The 18,079-nt window shown below is 37.8% G+C and overlaps 2 protein-coding genes and 1 long non-coding RNA gene across 6 annotated transcripts in view; 1 reads left to right on the forward strand and 2 right to left on the reverse strand.

The window, feature by feature from the left end:
* Window positions 1–1,034: 1,034 nt before the first annotated feature.
* On the reverse strand, window positions 1,035–2,671 carry LOC126381597 (uncharacterized). The gene is made up of 3 exons (XR_007568884.1): window positions 2,450–2,671; window positions 2,149–2,378; window positions 1,035–1,934 (listed from the first exon to the last, which is right to left on the reverse strand). It is a non-coding gene; the product is annotated as an uncharacterized LOC126381597 (long non-coding RNA).
* An 8,551-nt stretch (window positions 2,672–11,222) lies between these two features.
* On the forward strand, window positions 11,223–14,588 carry LOC126381594 (uncharacterized). Its single transcript, XM_050031059.1, has 3 exons — window positions 11,223–11,341; window positions 12,614–12,792; window positions 13,335–14,588. Exons 1-3 carry the CDS (start codon window positions 11,299–11,301, stop codon window positions 13,572–13,574), a joined length of 462 nt encoding a protein of 153 aa, XP_049887016.1. The 5' UTR covers window positions 11,223–11,298; the 3' UTR covers window positions 13,575–14,588.
* A 367-nt stretch (window positions 14,589–14,955) lies between these two features.
* LOC126381584 (uncharacterized) overlaps window positions 14,956–18,079 on the reverse strand; it is a 73,773-nt gene continuing 70,649 nt past the window's right edge. For all 4 annotated transcript variants that reach the window (XM_050031046.1, XM_050031045.1, XM_050031044.1 and 1 more), the window contains exon 3: window positions 14,956–15,181. The gene's annotated coding sequence lies outside the window, so the exon portion shown is untranslated. The remainder of the gene's footprint in view (window positions 15,182–18,079) is intronic.

Genomic DNA, 18,079 nt, shown 5'->3' on the forward strand with positions numbered 1-18,079 from the left:
ATGTTGAGTATGGAAAAACTGTTCGATCTTGAAAAACTGCTCCGCATCAGGGAGACACCCTACGGCCTGGTGAAACTATCGCACGTGGAACTTTTTAGTTTTCACGATACCTATTTAAATCTTGGTCAAATTCAATCGCTGGTGACAAAAATCAAAATGGCGGAAAAACAAGATGGCCGCCATACAAAATTTCCCTTATACAGAAAAAGCCTCGGGGCTAAAAATGATGTATGGGAGGTGTGATCGGAACGTCATGTAGAGTACGGAATTACTTCCCGGTCTTCGAAAACTGCTCCTCGTCACGGAGACACACTACGCCCCGGCAAAACTATCGCATCTGAAACTATTCTTTTTTCACGAGACCTATTTAAATCTTGGTCAAATTCTATCGCCGGTGACATGCTTCGCATCAGGGAGACACCCTACGGCCTGGCAAAACTATAAAACCTGGAGCAACTTTTATTTCGCATAACATATTTCTATCGCCGGTGACATGTGTGCTGTCAACTTTTGCTGGGTTTTTTTAATTTCTGACTAAAATTATTGTGAACCTATTCCATAAATTTTAAGCCTGTCGTTTACCCGTCACCTGATAATAAAATGACAGGTATAACTTCAAATAAACTTAGACAGTGTGTACTGGAATCAGCACCAATAACACACGTTACTCTTGCATATTTAGTAACTAGGTAGGTCATGTTAAATCTGGACAGCGCCATCTGTATTTTTTTTTTGAGAACCTAGCCTGGAAAGTCCCTCATTGGTACCTATAGATTCTGTAATTATATTTGTCTTGCATTTAGACCAATAAAGACCACCAAAGGATGTTTGATGTGAAAATCTGGTCCCAAGAGGTCAAAAATTAAATGTAACTAACAATTTTGATACCACAAAAAACATTGATTGTGAGATCCTATCAGTTGAAGTGGTGCTAAACGACGTGATTACTATTTTTATTTTTCAAAATAATTTTAAAAAGAAACAATTTTATTAAAAACATAATGAAAGATATATTTTTAGAAATAATTTGTTTTATTATATAATTCATACTCATACAAAATATTCCTACATTTAATTAAATAGTTGAAATAAAACAGCAACTTAACCATATATACTCTCGGCCTATGTGGTCCAGTGGCTAACGTTCCGGAGGTCCCAGGTTCAAGTCCCGGTGGGGACAAAACACAAAAATTTCTTTGTGATCCCTGATTCAGTTAGGACATTGCTGGCTGATCCAACGACATTGGCGGCTCAGCAATAACCCTGGTTGATGAGGTTGGTCATCCACTTCACAACCTACATGATAGAAGAAGAACAAGTACCTATTTATGATTTTTGAACAGACTTAATATGGTAACATATTAGTAAGTAGGTAGAGAATAAACTTAACAATAACATTAAAATATACACAGGTTTTTATCTATTTAATGATTTAATAATATAAATTATAATAATTATAAAGTGATATAAACTCATAGTTTACCAACATCTATGAACAAAAAAAACCCCCGACAAAACAAAAGTACTCAATTATTATGAAAAAAGGTGAAAAAAACCCTATAAAAAGCAAAAAAAAACTTATCCCACATACCTATGCTTGCAAGCAAACTGAGCGTGTAACATTCCTATCACACTTAACAAACATTTCTGATGACCTTGAAGACCTGAACCGATTTCTACCAAACATAGCTAAGAACACTCTCGACTAATATAACTTACAAACAAAAAAAAACCATATTAAAATTGGATCATCCGTTTGGGAGCTACGATGCTACAGATAGACACATATACACAATTTTGCGTCGGGGGTTAATAAATAGAACTATATACATTGCAACAACACACCTAACACAGCTTTTATGTTCACTAGATATTAATGCTTTTGAGGTGAGCTCATCCTGCAAACAATGCATACATGGGCATCCATCAGGCATCTGAAAGCAAACATGAATGTTTTTAATAGTATATTGCACAACATGCCCGATTGTATCAATATTATTTAATGTGTAGGAATGGAACTGAAACATTGCCAACAATAAATTAAAATTAGAACAATGTTTTAATCATAATTAAGGATTGCCTTATAACATTTATGATTGAAACACAATATTTTTCATGTACAACATAAAATACTTAATACTTTAATACCTATCTCGGAGATTGTTTTTCTATATAATACCACTCTTCACTTCTTTCCATAAGCCCATGGCCTGTGATTTTATCTTCGTGACTGCTTTCCCAAAGATATTCCACAACTTATACAGACATAATTGTTTCCAACTGTCCGATTGGAACATTCTTCAGGAAACTTGTTATTGTTGCTTACATCTCTTAGTATGAGTATGAGTTAGTATGACAAAGTCGATCAGCATTCACACCTATAAATAAATAACTATATAATAACAGTGTCATATATAATAACAATGTCATTTGATTGTATGTTACTTACATTGCAATTTATCAACGAACATTATCCACAAACTTTTTATCATATCAGCTCTATCCAAAACACACAATGGCTCTGGAAGTTTTTACAGTAGAATGTCGACGCTCTCGCACGGTGAACTTGTAAGCTACAAATTCTAACAAAGTAGCACAGGAAATTATCAAGAGAACTTCTCGGCAACGAGACCACAGAACGAGACCATAAGACCATTTTGTTTTGTTTAGTTTTTTTTTTGGTTATTTTGTACATAGGACAGGCAAAGGAAACATAACCCATACAGCCAAATACTATACTAGGTACGTTAAATTCGTTAAAAACAATAAACGTATTTTCATATTTTCAAATCGGTAAGCAATGGAATCCACAGGTTACGCAAATTATGTGTTATTATGTCATAATTATAGCCTCATCTTTTTTTCTTTTTGGAAATTTTTGGCCTGGTTACATAGATCTTTAGGTTTGTGATACGAATTAACTCAAAAGTCCGCATAAATTTTCGAGTTATGAAGCGGCTTCTTGGCACGAAGTGAAAATAGATAGTACCACTTTGTTTATTGAATGTTTATTTATTATTTATATTTATATAGGCTTTTCGGCGGGAAACGGGAACGGGACAGTTGCTTTCTTCATTGAGTAATCTAAATAATTAATACGAAGTGGTGTTTTGTGGTTAATGATCGCATTAAGTTAGTCGGAAGACATTCGCGAGTGTTATTATATTGGAGTATTCAATAAACAAAGTGTATCTGCCTATTTTCGCTTCGTGCCGGGAAGCCGCTTCATGACTCAAAAGTTTATGCGGACTTTTGAGTTAATTCGTTTGGGGTTCGGAGTAGGAGTCTACTCCGAGGGTGGGGGCTTAGGTTTCATCATCATCACCTTTCATCATTTCATTAATCATCAAGAAAAAAAATACGTAAGACATGGCTGTATGGGCATAGTTCCCTTTGCCATACCCTTCGGGGAAAAACAAAACAAAAAAAAAAATTATATTTATATATTTTTCCGATATGATAACACTTAAGTTAAGTGAATGTTTTTCGATTACTTCTTCATTTCGTATTAAATATAAATAGATTATTCAATGAAGAATTATTATTATATTATATTATATATAGCTACAAACCCACTGACTGACTGACTGACTCACTCACTGACATAATTGTTCTCCCAGAAGGAGCGTCGGGGGGTAAAAATGATGTATGGGGGGTGTGATCAAGATCTTCCGGTGAGTATGGGAAAACTTCCAGATCTTGGAAAACTGCTCCGCATCAGGGAGACAACCGACAGTCTGGCGCAACTATTATACCTGGATCAATTTTTTTTTCGCAAAACCTATTTAAATCTTGGTCAAATCCAATCGCCGTTGAAAAAAAATCAAAATGGCGGAAAAACAAGATGGCCGCCATACAAAATTTTGTTTTTTCAGAAAATGCATCGGGAGTAAAAACTGTGTATGGGGATGTAATCGGAACGTCTTGTGGAGTATGAAAACACTTCACTATCTTCAAAATATGCTCCGCATCAGGGAGACACCCTACGGCCTGGCAAAACTATAAAACCTGGATCAATTTTTCTTTCGCGAAACATATTTAAATCTTGGTCAAATCCAATCCCCGGTGAAAAAAAAACAAAATGGCGGAAAAACAAGATGGCCGCCATACAAAATTTTCGTTTTTCCTGAAAATGCCTCGGGGGTAAAAATTGTGTATGGGGTTGTAATCGGAACGTATTGTTGAGTATGAGAAAACTTCTCGATCTTTGAAATCTGCTCCGCATCAGGGAGACACCCTATGGCCTGGCTAAACTATCAAATACAGAACATTTTTTTTTCCACTAAACCTACTTAATTCTTGGTCAAATTCAATCACTGGTGATAAAAAATCAAAATGGCGGAAAAACAAGATGGCCGCCATACAAAAAAATGTTTTTCCAGAAAATGCTTCGGGGGTCAAATCTGTGTATGGGAGTGTAATCAGAGTGTTTTGTCGAATACGGAAAATGTTCTCAATCTTCGAAAGCTGCTCCGCATCAGGGAGACACCCTACGGCCTGGCAAAACTATCACATGTGGATCAATTTTTTTTTCGCACAATGTATTCAAATCTTGGTCAAATTTTATCGTCGTTGAAAAAAAATCAAAATGGCGGAAAAACAAGATGGCCGCCATACAAAATTTTCGTTTTTCCAGAAAATGCCTCGGGGGTAAAAATGATGTATAGCACGTGTGATCGGAACGTCATGTCGAGTGTGAAAATACTGCTCGATCTTCGAAAACTGCTCTGCATCAGGGAGACACCCTACAGTCTGACAAAACTATCGCACCTGGAACGATTGTTTTTTCACAAAACCTATTAAAATTTTGGTCAAATCTATTCTCTGGTGGTAAAAAAAATCAAAATGGCGGAAAAACAAGATGGCCACCATACAAAATTTTGTTTTTCCAGAAAATGTCTCAGAGGTAAAATTGATGTATAGGGGTGTGATCGGAACGTCATCTTGGAAAACTGCTCCGCATCAGGGAGACACCCTACGGCCTGGCAAAACTATAGCACCTAGAACTTTTTTGATTTCACGAGACCTATTCAAGTCTTGGTCAAATTCTATCGCGGTAAAAAAATGGCGGGAAAACAAGACACGCGAGCAGCTTGCTGCGAGCGAACCACGCGACATCTAGTTATATTATATATAGCTGCAAACCCACTGACTGACTGACTCACTGACTCACTGACATAATTGTTCTCCCAGAAGGAGCGTCGGGGGGTAAAAATAATGTATGAGAAAAGTGATCGGGACCTCCCGGTGAGTATGGGAAAACTTCCAGATCTTGGAAAACTGCTCCGCATCAGGGAGACACCCTACGGCCTGGCAAAACTATCGCACCTGGAAGGATTCTTTTTTCACGAAACCTATTTAAATCTTGGTCAAATTCTATTGTGGGTGAAAAAAAATCAAAATGGCGGAAAAACAAGATGGCCGCCATACAAAATTTTGTTTTTTCAGAAAATGTCTCGGAGGTAAAATCTGTGTATGGGGATGTAATCGGAGTGTCTTGTCGAGAACGGAAAATGTTCTCAATCTTCAAAAACTGCTCCGCATCAGGGAGACACCCCACGGCCTGGCAAAACTATAAAACCTGGAGCAATTTTTCTTTCGCGAAACATATTTAAATCTTGGTCAAATTCAATCGCAGGTGAAAAAAAATCAAAATGGCGGAAAATCAAGATGGCCGCCATACAAAATTTTCGTTTTTTCCGAAAATGCCTCGGGGGTGAAAATGATGTATAGGGATGTGATAGGATCGTCATGTTGAGTATTTCAATACTGCTCGATCTTGGAAAACTGCTCCGCATCAGGGAGACACCCTACAGTCTGGCGCAACTATTATACCTAGATCAATTTTTTTTTCGCAAAACCTATTTAAATCTTGGTCAAATTGTATTGTCGGTGAAAAAAAAAACAAAATGGCGGAAAAACAAGATGGCCGCCATACAAAATTTCGTTTTTCCAGAAAATGTCTCGGAGGTAAAAATGATGTATGAGAGGTGTGATCGAAACGTCAAGCTGAGTATGGAAAAACTGTTCGATCTTGAAAAACTGCTCCGCATCAGGGAGACACCCTACGGCCTGGCAAAACTATAAAACCTGGAGCAATTTTTCTTTCGCGAAACATATTTAAATCTTGGTCAAATCCAATCCCTGCTGAAAAAAAACCAAAATGGCGGAAAAACAAGATGGCCGCCATACAAAATTTTCGTTTTTTCCGAAAATGCCTCGGGGGTAAAAATGATGCATGAGGAATGTGATCGAAACATCATGTTGAGTATGGAAATACTTTTCGATCTTCGAAAGCTGCTCCGCATCAGGGAGACACCCTACAGCCTGGCGAAACTATCGCACCTGGAACTTTTTTGTTTTCACGAAGCTTATTAAAGTCTTGGTCAAATTTTATCGCCAGTGAAAAAAAAACAAAATGGCCGAAAAACAAGATGGCCGCCACACAAATTTTTGTTTTTCCAGAAAATGTCTCGGGTGTAAAAAATATGTATAGGGGTGTGATCGGAACGTCATCTTGGAAAACTGCTCCGCATCAGGGAGACGCCCTACGGCTTGGCGAAATTATCGCACCTGGAACTTTTTTGTTTTCACGAAACCTATTTAAATCTTGGTCAAATTTTATCGCCGGTGGAAAAAAAAACAAAATGGCCGAAAAACAAGATGGCCGCCATATAAATTTTTGTTTTTCCAGAAAATGTCTCGGGTGTAAAAATTATGTATAGGGGTGTGATCGGAACGTCATCTTGGAAAACTGCTCCGCATCAGGGGGCGCCCTACGGCCTGGCAAAACTATAGCACCTAGAACTTTTTTGATTTCACGAGACTTGTTTAAAAACAAGTTGGCCGTCATACAAAGCTTCGAACTAATACAGGACACGCGAGCAGCTTGCTGCGAGCGAACCACGCGACATCTAGTTATACTATATATAGCTACAAACCCACTGACTGACTGACTGACTCACTGACTGACTCACTGACAGGGTTGTTCTCCCAGAAGGAGCGTCGGGGGGTGAAAATGATGTATGGGGGGTGTGATTGGGACCTCCCGGTGAGTATGGGAAAAATCCCAGATCTTGGAAAACTGCTCCGCATCAGGGAGACACCCTACAGTCTGGCGCAACTATTATACCTGGTGCAATTTTTTTTTCGCAAAACCTATTTAAATCTTGGTCAAATTCTATTGTCGGTGAAAAAAAAACAAAATGGCGGAAAAACAAGATGGCCACCATACAAAATTTTGTTTTTCCAGAAAATGTCTCGGGGGTAAAAACTGTGTATGGGGTTGTAATCGGAACGTCTTGATGAGTATGAAAATACTTCTCGATCTTTGAAAAGTGCTCCGCATCAGGGCGGCACCCTACAGCCTGGCAAAAGTATAAAACCTGGAGCAATTTTTTTTTCGCATTACATATTTAAATCTTGGTCAAATCCAATCCCCGGTGAAAAAAAAATAAAATGGCGGAAAAACAAGATGGCCGCCATACAAAATTTTCGTTTTTCCAGAAAATGCCTCGGGGGTAAAAATGATGTATGGGAGGTGTGATCAAAACCTCAAGTTGAGTATGGAAATACTGCTCGATCTTGAAAATCTGCTCCGCATCAGGGAGACACCCTACGGCCTGGCAAAACTATGCCACCTGGAACATTTTTTTTTCCACCAAACCTATTAAAATCTTAGTCAAATTCTGTTGTCGGTGAAAAAAAATCAAAATGGCGGAAAATCAAGATGGCCGCCATACAAATTTTTCGTCTTTCCTGAAAATGCCTCGGGGGTAAAAATGATGTATAGGAATGTGATCGGAACGTCATGTCAAGTATGAAAATACGTCTGGGTTTTCGATAGCTGCTCCGCATCAGGGAGACACCCTACGGCCTGGCAAAACTATCGCACCTGGAACTTTTTTGTTTTCACGAAATCTATTTAAATCTTGATCAAATTTTATCGCCGGTGAAAAAAAAAAACAAAATGGCCGAAAAACAAGATGGCCGCCATACAAATTTTTGTTTTTCCAGAAAATGTCTCAGAGCTAAAATTGATGTATAGGGGCGTGATCGGAACGTCATCTTGGAAAACTGCTCCGCATCAGGGAGACACCCTACGGCCTGGCAAAACTATAGCACCTAGAACTTTTTTGATTTCACAAAACCTATTTAAGTCTTGGTCAAATTCTATCGCGGTAAAGACACGCGAGCAGCTTGCTGCGAGCGAACCACGCGAAATCTAGTAAGTATATATGGATCAAAGCGTTTATTTCTAGACTCTAGTTAGGTAAGTAATCTATATTTCTTCTATTACTCCTTAGTAGTTCTTCTAGTACTTACTGAGTACAGGGTCTTTTTGTAAAACACTGCCAATAAATGCGATCCATAGATAAGATTGATTGATTGTTTTCGTGATGCGATAGATGCGAGCCGTTGGTCCCGGTTACTACTTACTGATGTAAGTTAGTAGTCGTTACAAAAGCCATGTCAGGGGTCTTTAGCGGCTCAATCGTAACCCTGACACGGGTTGATGGGTTGGTAATCTACCTCACAACCCATACGATAGAAGAAGAATGCGTTGCAAAAATACAATACTTATGTATAAGTAGAACCCTTGCCCAGGGATACGGGTAAAGACCTCAACGATTGCAGAGGCGGAGATGGGAGCCATCGGTACGACAATACAGAACGGAAGGGGCAAATCACAGGGACTGTAACCTGTGACAGAGGGCAGCAGTAAATGTCAGTACTAATCAGATGCGGAGGACAGGAGTCCTTATGATGCTTTGAAATAGACTACTCTAGGCGCTATCCCACTCGCGTCAGATAGAGTACGGCCGGTCGGAAGGCAAAAGGGATACCACTGCCCATTTTCCCCTGAAAATGTAGCATGGAGAATGCTACACCGAAATGATCGTGGCTCTTAAGTTTAATGATAATGAAGTATAATAGAAGTACCTACAGTCTCATTTTGTTAAACTAAGTGTCCACAAGAGTATCTAGCATTGCGCCGCGTCTCCCCACTGGCAATTTAATACAATTGGGTCGTGTACTAGGTTCAAATTAAATTATGAAATTCTGATTACTAAATAAAGACACATCTAAAACTAATGAAAAACATTTTCTTTTTTCTATTTAACTTATTTATGAATTTTAAAAAAGAAAAACGTAATAATAAGTGCGACATTTTATCACGTTTTTCTATGACGTCACAGTGTGCTTTTTCAAACAAATTCCATAGTAATTTCGTGTTTTGACGTTTAGTAAAAAGTACCTGATTTGACTAGTTGGAAACTAGCCTATTCAGCACAGACAGACAATTGACACGGCGAGAAAATTTATGCAGATCCATCTCGTACTCGTATTACCACAATTGATGCTGTATGTTTTGAATTGGATAAATAATAATAAAAATACCACATAGAGAATTTTATTTGCACCCGTTCGCTGCGATGCTGATCGTGTTACTATATATTTATTTACATTTCACTACTTTACAATGCAGAAGCGCCATTGCGCCGTGAATCTTTCAATATAAACAATAATATAATTAGACATAATATTAAAGTTATAATTTATAATTAGACATAAAATGTAATTTCTTTAACGCTTTAAAAAAAAAAATTAGCACGCCACATTTTGGAAAGGTAGTTTAAACCCGTTTGATAGTAAGAAAGTGACAGTGAGTGAAATGGCATTTATTTTTGGTCTACTACGACTTATGTGAACGATGAAATTAATTTTAGTTTTAACCTAGTTTATCCTTTTTCTCATGTAAGTGACTTTGTATTGTCTTAAGTGAGAATAAATAATCTTTAAACCTAAGTTAAGTGTAAACAATATAAAAACATATTTAATTTGCACACATCATTCAACATCTCGCAGAACCTCAAACACCATAACACTTTACAGTTCTGAACTGTTGATGCAATCAACTTATATAATAACACAGGTGCTTACATACATACACATAAATACTGCGAGTTGCTAGTGCATACGCTTACGCACAAAAATATAACACACAAGCACAACATAAGCGCACGACTGTATTCCAAATTTAGCCCTAAAAGTTCAGTGGTGAAATTATGAACCATTAGTTGTCATAATTATAAAATTTATGTTTTTGTAGGTGTTTTTGGTCTACTACAGAAACGACATGCAAGAAACTGATTGGACTTTTGCAGCTAATAGTACATCATCAACATACCTCATCGAGCTTTCTATTAGACCAACGCGATAGGTGTTAGTGAAAACTGCACTTAAAATAAACTCAAGTGCAAGTACGATAATGGCTTGCTAAGAGAACGGCTTGTTGAATGTCCTTTTATGACATAAACGAATTCTATAATATATAAATACTTAATGTTAACATCGTTAATATCAGTATGTACTAACTATAAGTCTTTGATATTTAGAAGTTAACATTTGACATGTAAAATTTAAACATTTAATGAATAAATGAGTATGAGTATTACATGATACCGGGGTTCGACACCGGTCCTCCCTGGTTAATTAAAATATTTATTGGAATAAATCAATTGAACATCGCCTCATCTCAAAGGTTTACCGTTTTCCAAACCATCAACTGTGAAAGGATCTTAAGACGAATTAGACATTTTGCTGACGGGATCTAACTATTATTTTCTCAGCAATTGACATTGAATCTTATAAAAGCGATATTTGGTTTGGTTTTAGCCGAGTTGCAAACGATTATGAAAAACGAGTGTAATTTGTCTAAGGTCCCTGATTCAATATTTTTATTTAATATACTAATTTAGTATTTTTTTGCCGTAATACTTTACCGGCCTTGATATAATGTTATTAAAATCAACGCGTCTCTCAACCACAACCGGTACTTACTTGACTGTAATCATAATCATAATTTGATGATAGGAGGAGTCCCTGTTAAAAATAGTTTCTAAACATACATACCTACCTACATATTATAATACAAAAACAACAAACAGCAATAATAATTTGTCAAACAACAAAAAGAAATAGAAAAGCATCTCTAAGACATCTACCAGGCGGTCGATCGAGTATCTAGATTTTTGGTAGTTGCTATGCGAAAACGCTACATTTTAGATAAATGCTGCGTCACGTTAAGCGACTTGGAAATCTCGCTCCAGCTAAAAGTTTTTAATTTTCCAAAGAATTCGGGAAGTTGAGATTGTTTTCCCTGATCAAAGAGTTCTGAGGGTCGAGGGTGGGGACGGGATAGGCGGGGCATCCGAGCATCCGAGCAGCAACAGGTCGCGCTCCACAGAGATCGATAGGGAGGCTGGCGCATGCGCGCTGCATTCTCCAGACACCATGCGCTCTCTGCTCCTCTTCACGCTGTCATTCCTCGCACCAGGTATGTCAAAACAAACTAATCAACACCATAATCATCGCCAAAACTCTTCTTTCACCATATAATCACAAGTGCTGTTGATAGTTTTCATAAATATAGGTATAGTCAACGATGAATCCTTAAATCATAGCTGTCAAATCGTTGTCTATGGTCAGGTCCTTTGTAATATTATTGTGCTTTTCGAGCTTAAAGTTGAAATTACATACAAGCATGCACAGACTCATCTTTTTGATTCTAAAGAAAGATTTTAGCGCATCCGTTTATATTTAGGCAGCGAAATGTTGTCGAAACAATATCGAGCTCATTGACATTAACGTGTGATGGTCAGCCGCATTAGTCTACTCACACGCTGCCTAGTGTTAATTACGGCTGTTAAAACATTCAGACGGGCGTTAACGAGGTTAACCAATTCTATCGATTTCATTTTATGTAATATGTATCGTAATGGAGCTCGAAAGTCACTTCTGTAGGGAACTGGAAGTAAAACGAAAGAATACATTCTGCTGCTTATCATCCCAGCACTATCCATATGAGCTATAAAGCTACTAAGGGCACCATAGTGATTCACAACCGTCTTATTAATTAAAAAAAAAATTTAAAAAAAATGAGGGACTTTCCAGGGTACGCTCCCCAATAACAATATAGATGGCGTTGTACAGATTTAACGTGATAATTACCTATTTTGTCATTGCTCGGGTACATAATTATTCAAAAATATAATAATTGTTGCTTGATATTTGGATCCGATAAGGTATAGAATTATGTTGCTACCTATTGGTTTTCTTTATTTTGATTAGAATAATAACGTGTTGTGCCTGGGTGTAACAAGGGTCATCAATTATACCAAACCCAAAGATAAAAGATGCATAATGTCTCTTATCCATGAAATTAGAAGGATAAATGAAGGCAATTCAGTACAGCACCATCTATAGTGGAAAGTCCTGGAGAGTCTCTCATAGGCATCGCGTTCAAATTGTCTTCTAATGTCTTATGTCTCTGGCTACATGACGATTAAAGAAGTGAGTTACGCCAATATCATCATCTCAGGGCTTTACACTTTTAACAGACTATTAAAATAGAGTTCTTGTAGCAATGTTTAGTAAGTATGGTTGTAGTCTGATGCTAGACTGGCAGTTGGCGTCCGCACGACTAGCAATTCATCTGAGAGTCGTTACGTTAGAGTCACAGTTGGTGAAGCGACGATTTCCTTCCTTACGTTTGCCGATATCATCTTGCCGAAATTTGGGAGTGTAGCTATGTGGTTGGGTGTTTCAGAGTCGGAATGCGACCTCCTCCGAGACAGCGTGCATGTGACGTCAGCGGCAGCGCGGCCCAACAACGAGCTGTGGTGCTACAAGTGCCATGCCGATGTACCAGAAGACGACTGCGCGAACCTACGCCAGAACAGCTCCGCGCTCATACATAAATGCCATAATGATCGACGGATGTGCATGGTAGGTTTAAAGAAGAAGCTACTTTGTTACTCCCTTGGAAAAATGAAATACTGCTAGTTTATTCCACTCTTTATATATACCAGCAGGAGGTACTCTTTCTTACCAAGACAAAGCCACATGCAAAGCGAAAGTATTTCTAGAATTTCTCTACTCGAGTATCCCATCTTCAAAAAAGTATACCAAGGTAACTCCATCGGTTAACTTTTCACCTTTCAACCAACTGCATAACATAAGCTCACGACTATATCCGAATTGGGGTAGTAATACATCCATCGCAAAATGAACTAAGTACCCATACCTCACCGCCCGCTGAACTGATTTAGATGAAATTTGGGACCTATAGAGGCAATTTGACAGCTAGAGACGGAAGGACATAGTTTTTTATCTCGGAAATCACCTTTTAAGGGGATGAAAAGTGGGGTGGAAAAACAAATTACGTGCCGCGCGCGAAAACCGATGTTTACACACACGTAGTTGAGGACAGATGGTCAGTTACTTACCTATAACAATAGCGAAGTATTTACTAGATCTTAATTTTTCAGGTGAAGCGGTTCTCTTACACGACGTCGACGGAAAACTCGACAACTAGCCTCAAAATGTGGGCTCTGGAGCGCAACTGCACGAAGCACTGCGAGCCGGGTTGCATCGTCATCGGCGAGAGGACGAAACTATACGCCTGCACGTCCTGCTGCACTGGCTCGCTCTGCAACTTCGGCTCCGACGCCACAAGGCTCGTCACCAGCCTCCTACCACTCCTCATCGCCACCATCATCACCTTATGATCCATTTAAGATACTTTAGAAGCGTAACAGAGCTCTGACCAATGACGATTCGATCGCACTTCCTATTTGATTCTAAAGAAAATAATTTATAGTTGATAGCGCGTGTGGTAGACCTGCTCCAAGCCTTATAGAGATAATAAAGCAGTTAATCTACCCCCAAGCTCATCATCATCACCATTGGCCTTATACGTCTATATCGGACGAATTAATCAAAGTCACTTTTTTTCATGACGCCAATACTAGAGCGTCTCAATGAACAAAGTTAAACTTCCAAACCTCGCTCGAGTTTCCTATATCAATTTTTCTCTCAAAATATCAATACGAGTATAAAATTTTACGCTCTTCGCTTCTAGAGGTAGAAATAGCAACTAGTATGATAAGTATGACTGAAAGTCGAGTGATAACGGGGATGTGGAATCAAATCAGTGTCAAATAGTTCTATCATGATATTTGTAAACTCTATTCACAGATAGAGATTACCACGTGTTACCCTTATTGTGGCAACTGGGAAATTGAACACCTGTTTGCCACCAGAAATGGCCAAATAGTTTTATTCCTTATTGCCGCTCATAGATTATAGGCAGAATAGAAGTTTCTTAATTGGTTTTAGGTATTCTGAATGCTGACACCTAAGTCATAATCTCATCATGTACCTACCCACTATATAACTCTGTCACATTAACATGCTTGACATTATCGTGGGACTTTGGGTTCAATTGTCAAACAAATTTCATGTGACATAGTACTAAAGTATACCTATGTAGGTAAAGAATATACTAAGCCACCGGCAAAGAGATCTCTTATTATTCTCATATTTTCATTTAAATCGCTCAATCAAATTAATAATTCTTTTTTTCAGTTATTTAGAGTAATATTCTGCCGTTGTAGTAGCTATAGGTCCAACGTTTTTTGTTAGGCTGACTCACATAAAATTAATTGCCTACCTAGGTAGTAGGTACCTACTTTAAATAAATTACTTACTTATTTATTATTCTTCAAAAATAATAGTTAACATTCAGAATTCACTGTTTTTATAAAAATATGTAAGTACATTAAATAAATACTTAAATAAGTAATAAAATAATTCTAAAAATAATTCAGCGCAGTAATTATTTTGATTAGGTACATTTTCCTTTATTATTTAGCAGTTATTCTCATGATATTCCACACAAAACCGCATGTAGGTAGGTTATCTTTAAGTAGTTTTCCTAAGAGGTTACTTCTAGCCGTGCGTTATTACTATATTACCATAACATTACACACGACCATGCATGATTCAATCAAACTCAAAAACTATAATATTGCGTCATCATCTGTTTCTATCTTTGAAGATAAGTATTTTCTATGAGTAACTTAGGGCATCGCCTCTTCACTACTGTCGCTATGCCAACACATAGCGATGCTAATCGAAAATAAAGATATCAAATTATAACTGACCTCTTAATTTCCCAGTGAGATTAGAATTCTGAGACTTCATTTGTTTCATATTGTTAATTGGTCGGAGACACGTCTACCAGTCCACCTTCTGTAGAGTTACAAACAATGCCCGATGACACCGACACTCTCGGTGACTCGGGCACATGATAGGCTTGATCAGCCCTTCCATGCTGTAAACACAATGACACCATCACATCTGTAGTATAATTATAAGTACTACTATTATGTCATTAAATATAGAGATATATCTACCTATATAGAAAGTTTGTAATGTAACGTTTGAAGGGAATAATATATCTTCAAGGCATATTACGTTAGGGGGTGTGATCACATTTGGCTAATTGGACCTAAGAGTATTAAACTTTAGCAGTTATAACGAAACTGTATATTGAGACATAAACAAAGGATTTTAGTCAGTTTAGAAATTATCATTTATGCCTAACATGCTCACCAGGGTAGATACTTTATCTTTCTTACTTATTGGCTTACCTACTCACATGGGCAGGGCCTTAGCGTATCTGCTCGCCAGGGCAGAAGCTCTGTTCTCATGTTAATCGGCTCAACCTTACACACCTGGGCAGGGGCCTTAGCATATCTACTCACCAGGGGTAGACGCTCTGTTCTCATGTTAATCGGCTCAACCTTACACACTTGGGCAGGGGCCTTAGCATATCTACTCACCAGGGGTAGACGCTCTGTTCTCATGTTAATCGGCTCAACCTTACACACTTGGGCAGGGGCCTCAGCATATCTACTCACCAGGGGTAGAAGCTCTGTTCTCATATTAGTTGGCTCAACCTACACACATGGGCAGGTGTCTTAGCGTACCTGCTCGCTAGGGGCAGACGCTCTATATCTCATTAGTGTTAACCAAAGTTGGGAGTGTCGATTCACTGACTCTCGGTATGATTCCTCAATGCGGTATATATTTAGTAATAAGAATATTATATAAACAGTACACACATAGCGAGATACATAGCCTAAATACTTAGCTTTAGTGGATTAAGTCATTTGAAGTCCCGCCACACAATCTCAGCACACTTCTTACAACCATTAAGTAGAAATAGTGATTTATATTCTCTTTCACTAAGTATTCAATGTTGTTGTTGTTGTTTAAATTCGCCTTATATAAGGCAGGCAAAGATCTCAGGACCATACAGCCTTGACTTTAGTAATTTAATATTCGAAAATCACGATCAAAATAGGCCTAAGCCTTGTCTTCAATTTTCAATATCCAATTTAGGCCAGTGCCTTGTCTTCAGTTTTCAATCTCTCTCATTTAATATTCTTATTAGGCCAAAGCCTTGTCTTCAGTTTCCAATATCCAATTTAGGCCAATGCCTTGTCTTCAGTTTTCAATCTCTCTCATTTAATATTCTTAATAGGCCAAAGCCTTGTCTTCAGTTTTTAATCTCTTTCATTTAAAATCCATATTAGGCCTAAGCCTTGTCTTCTGTATCCAAAATCTTGAAAGTAAAATCCAGTTTAGGCCTAAGCCTCGTCTTTATCCATGATCTTGTCACATCCAATAATAAGAAGTTCCATTCCAGTAAAGTATTATCCGGTAAAGGTTATACCAACCAATTAAGGTAAGTACGTAAGTATAGTCTTCAAATTTCCAATAAAGTTCTAGAAACAAATTTATACAGTGCTAAATAAGTCTCAGGATTTTGAAGCAGTTCAAGCACAGCACGCGGGACTTTGCCAGGCTCTTTGTAAATATTAAGCAAGTCATCCATTAAAAGCAAACGTTCTATTGCAAAATGAGGACAATTGTAGAAAATGTGATCCAAAGTTTGATCTTCTATAGAGCATAAATTGCACGTAGGGGATGCAATTATTCTCATTCTAGCTAAATGCGCATTAACTCTGCAATGACCAAAGCGAAGACGACAAAGAGTCGTGTAAAATTTTCTAGGAAGTAGATTTTTGTGTCTAGCAAACCAGGGCAACACAATCTTATTATTTATAGCCCAATACCAAGTCCCTTTTCGACTTTCAATGTTTTCAACAATATTTGTCCAGTGTTTAGACCAATCTTCGTACATTTTTCGCCTGAGAATAGGGTAGAGATCAGTGTATGGTATAGCAATACTAGGTCTGACGTTTGCTCTATCAATGTCACTGTAGTTTGTTATCGTTTTCGCTAAGTAGTCAGCTTGTTCGTTGCCAAATACACCTTTATGAGACGGAGTCCATAAGAAAGTAACAGAAATGTGATTTTCTTTCAATTTCCAGTACAAAGCTTTAATTTCGTATTGAATGTAGTTAGCAGAAGTATTTAAGACGTCGGATTGAAGGGAGGATAAAGCACTCATGCTGTCAGATATTATTAGCCACCTGCACCTGATCAAATTTGAGTTCTGTTCAATAAACTGAAGAGCCAAAACAATCGCCATGCATTCCGCTGTAAAAATACTAGTGTGTCCAGGTAATACAATTCCATTTCCTGACTTGCTATGAGATACATAAAAAGCGCTTGACACCTTGTCTTCACATTTGGAGCCATCGGTATAGATACTGTGATAATCAGGATAATTTGCTATCAGTTCATACACTTCTTCCTTCGTTTGTAGGTCACGGTTGATAACAATATTCATACCACTATATTTGCTCTCAAAACTTCCACTATAGCAAGGCCATGTATACACACTTTTATAAATGTGATACTGCTGATTAAATTGAAGAATCTCTGAGAAGTCGTGAAGTATATAAGGGGCAGTATCACTCAAAGGTGACAAAAGATGAAAATATGTTGATAATTTATTCATAAGAGGATGATTATGTTGAGAGGACAGTTTTAAAAGAAAACGAAATTTTAAATATTTAAATCTGAGTAAGAGAGGAGGCATCTGACATTCTCCTTGTAAAGAAACAATGGGTGTTGTTCTCATAGCACCAGTGACTGTGCGAAGATTTTTATTTTGTAAAATTTCTAATTTATTAACTAATTTTTTGTTTTCAGCATAACACAAGAAAGCATACTCAAAGTGGCTTCTCACCAGAGACTTATAAAGCATCAGTAATATCTTTGGATCAGCACCCCAGCTTGTACCAGCCAAGGCTTT

The sequence above is a fragment of the Pectinophora gossypiella genome, unplaced genomic scaffold (genome assembly GCF_024362695.1).
Source record: "Pectinophora gossypiella unplaced genomic scaffold, ilPecGoss1.1 Pgos_65, whole genome shotgun sequence".
In the NCBI taxonomy this organism is placed as follows: Eukaryota; Metazoa; Arthropoda; class Insecta; order Lepidoptera; family Gelechiidae; genus Pectinophora; species Pectinophora gossypiella.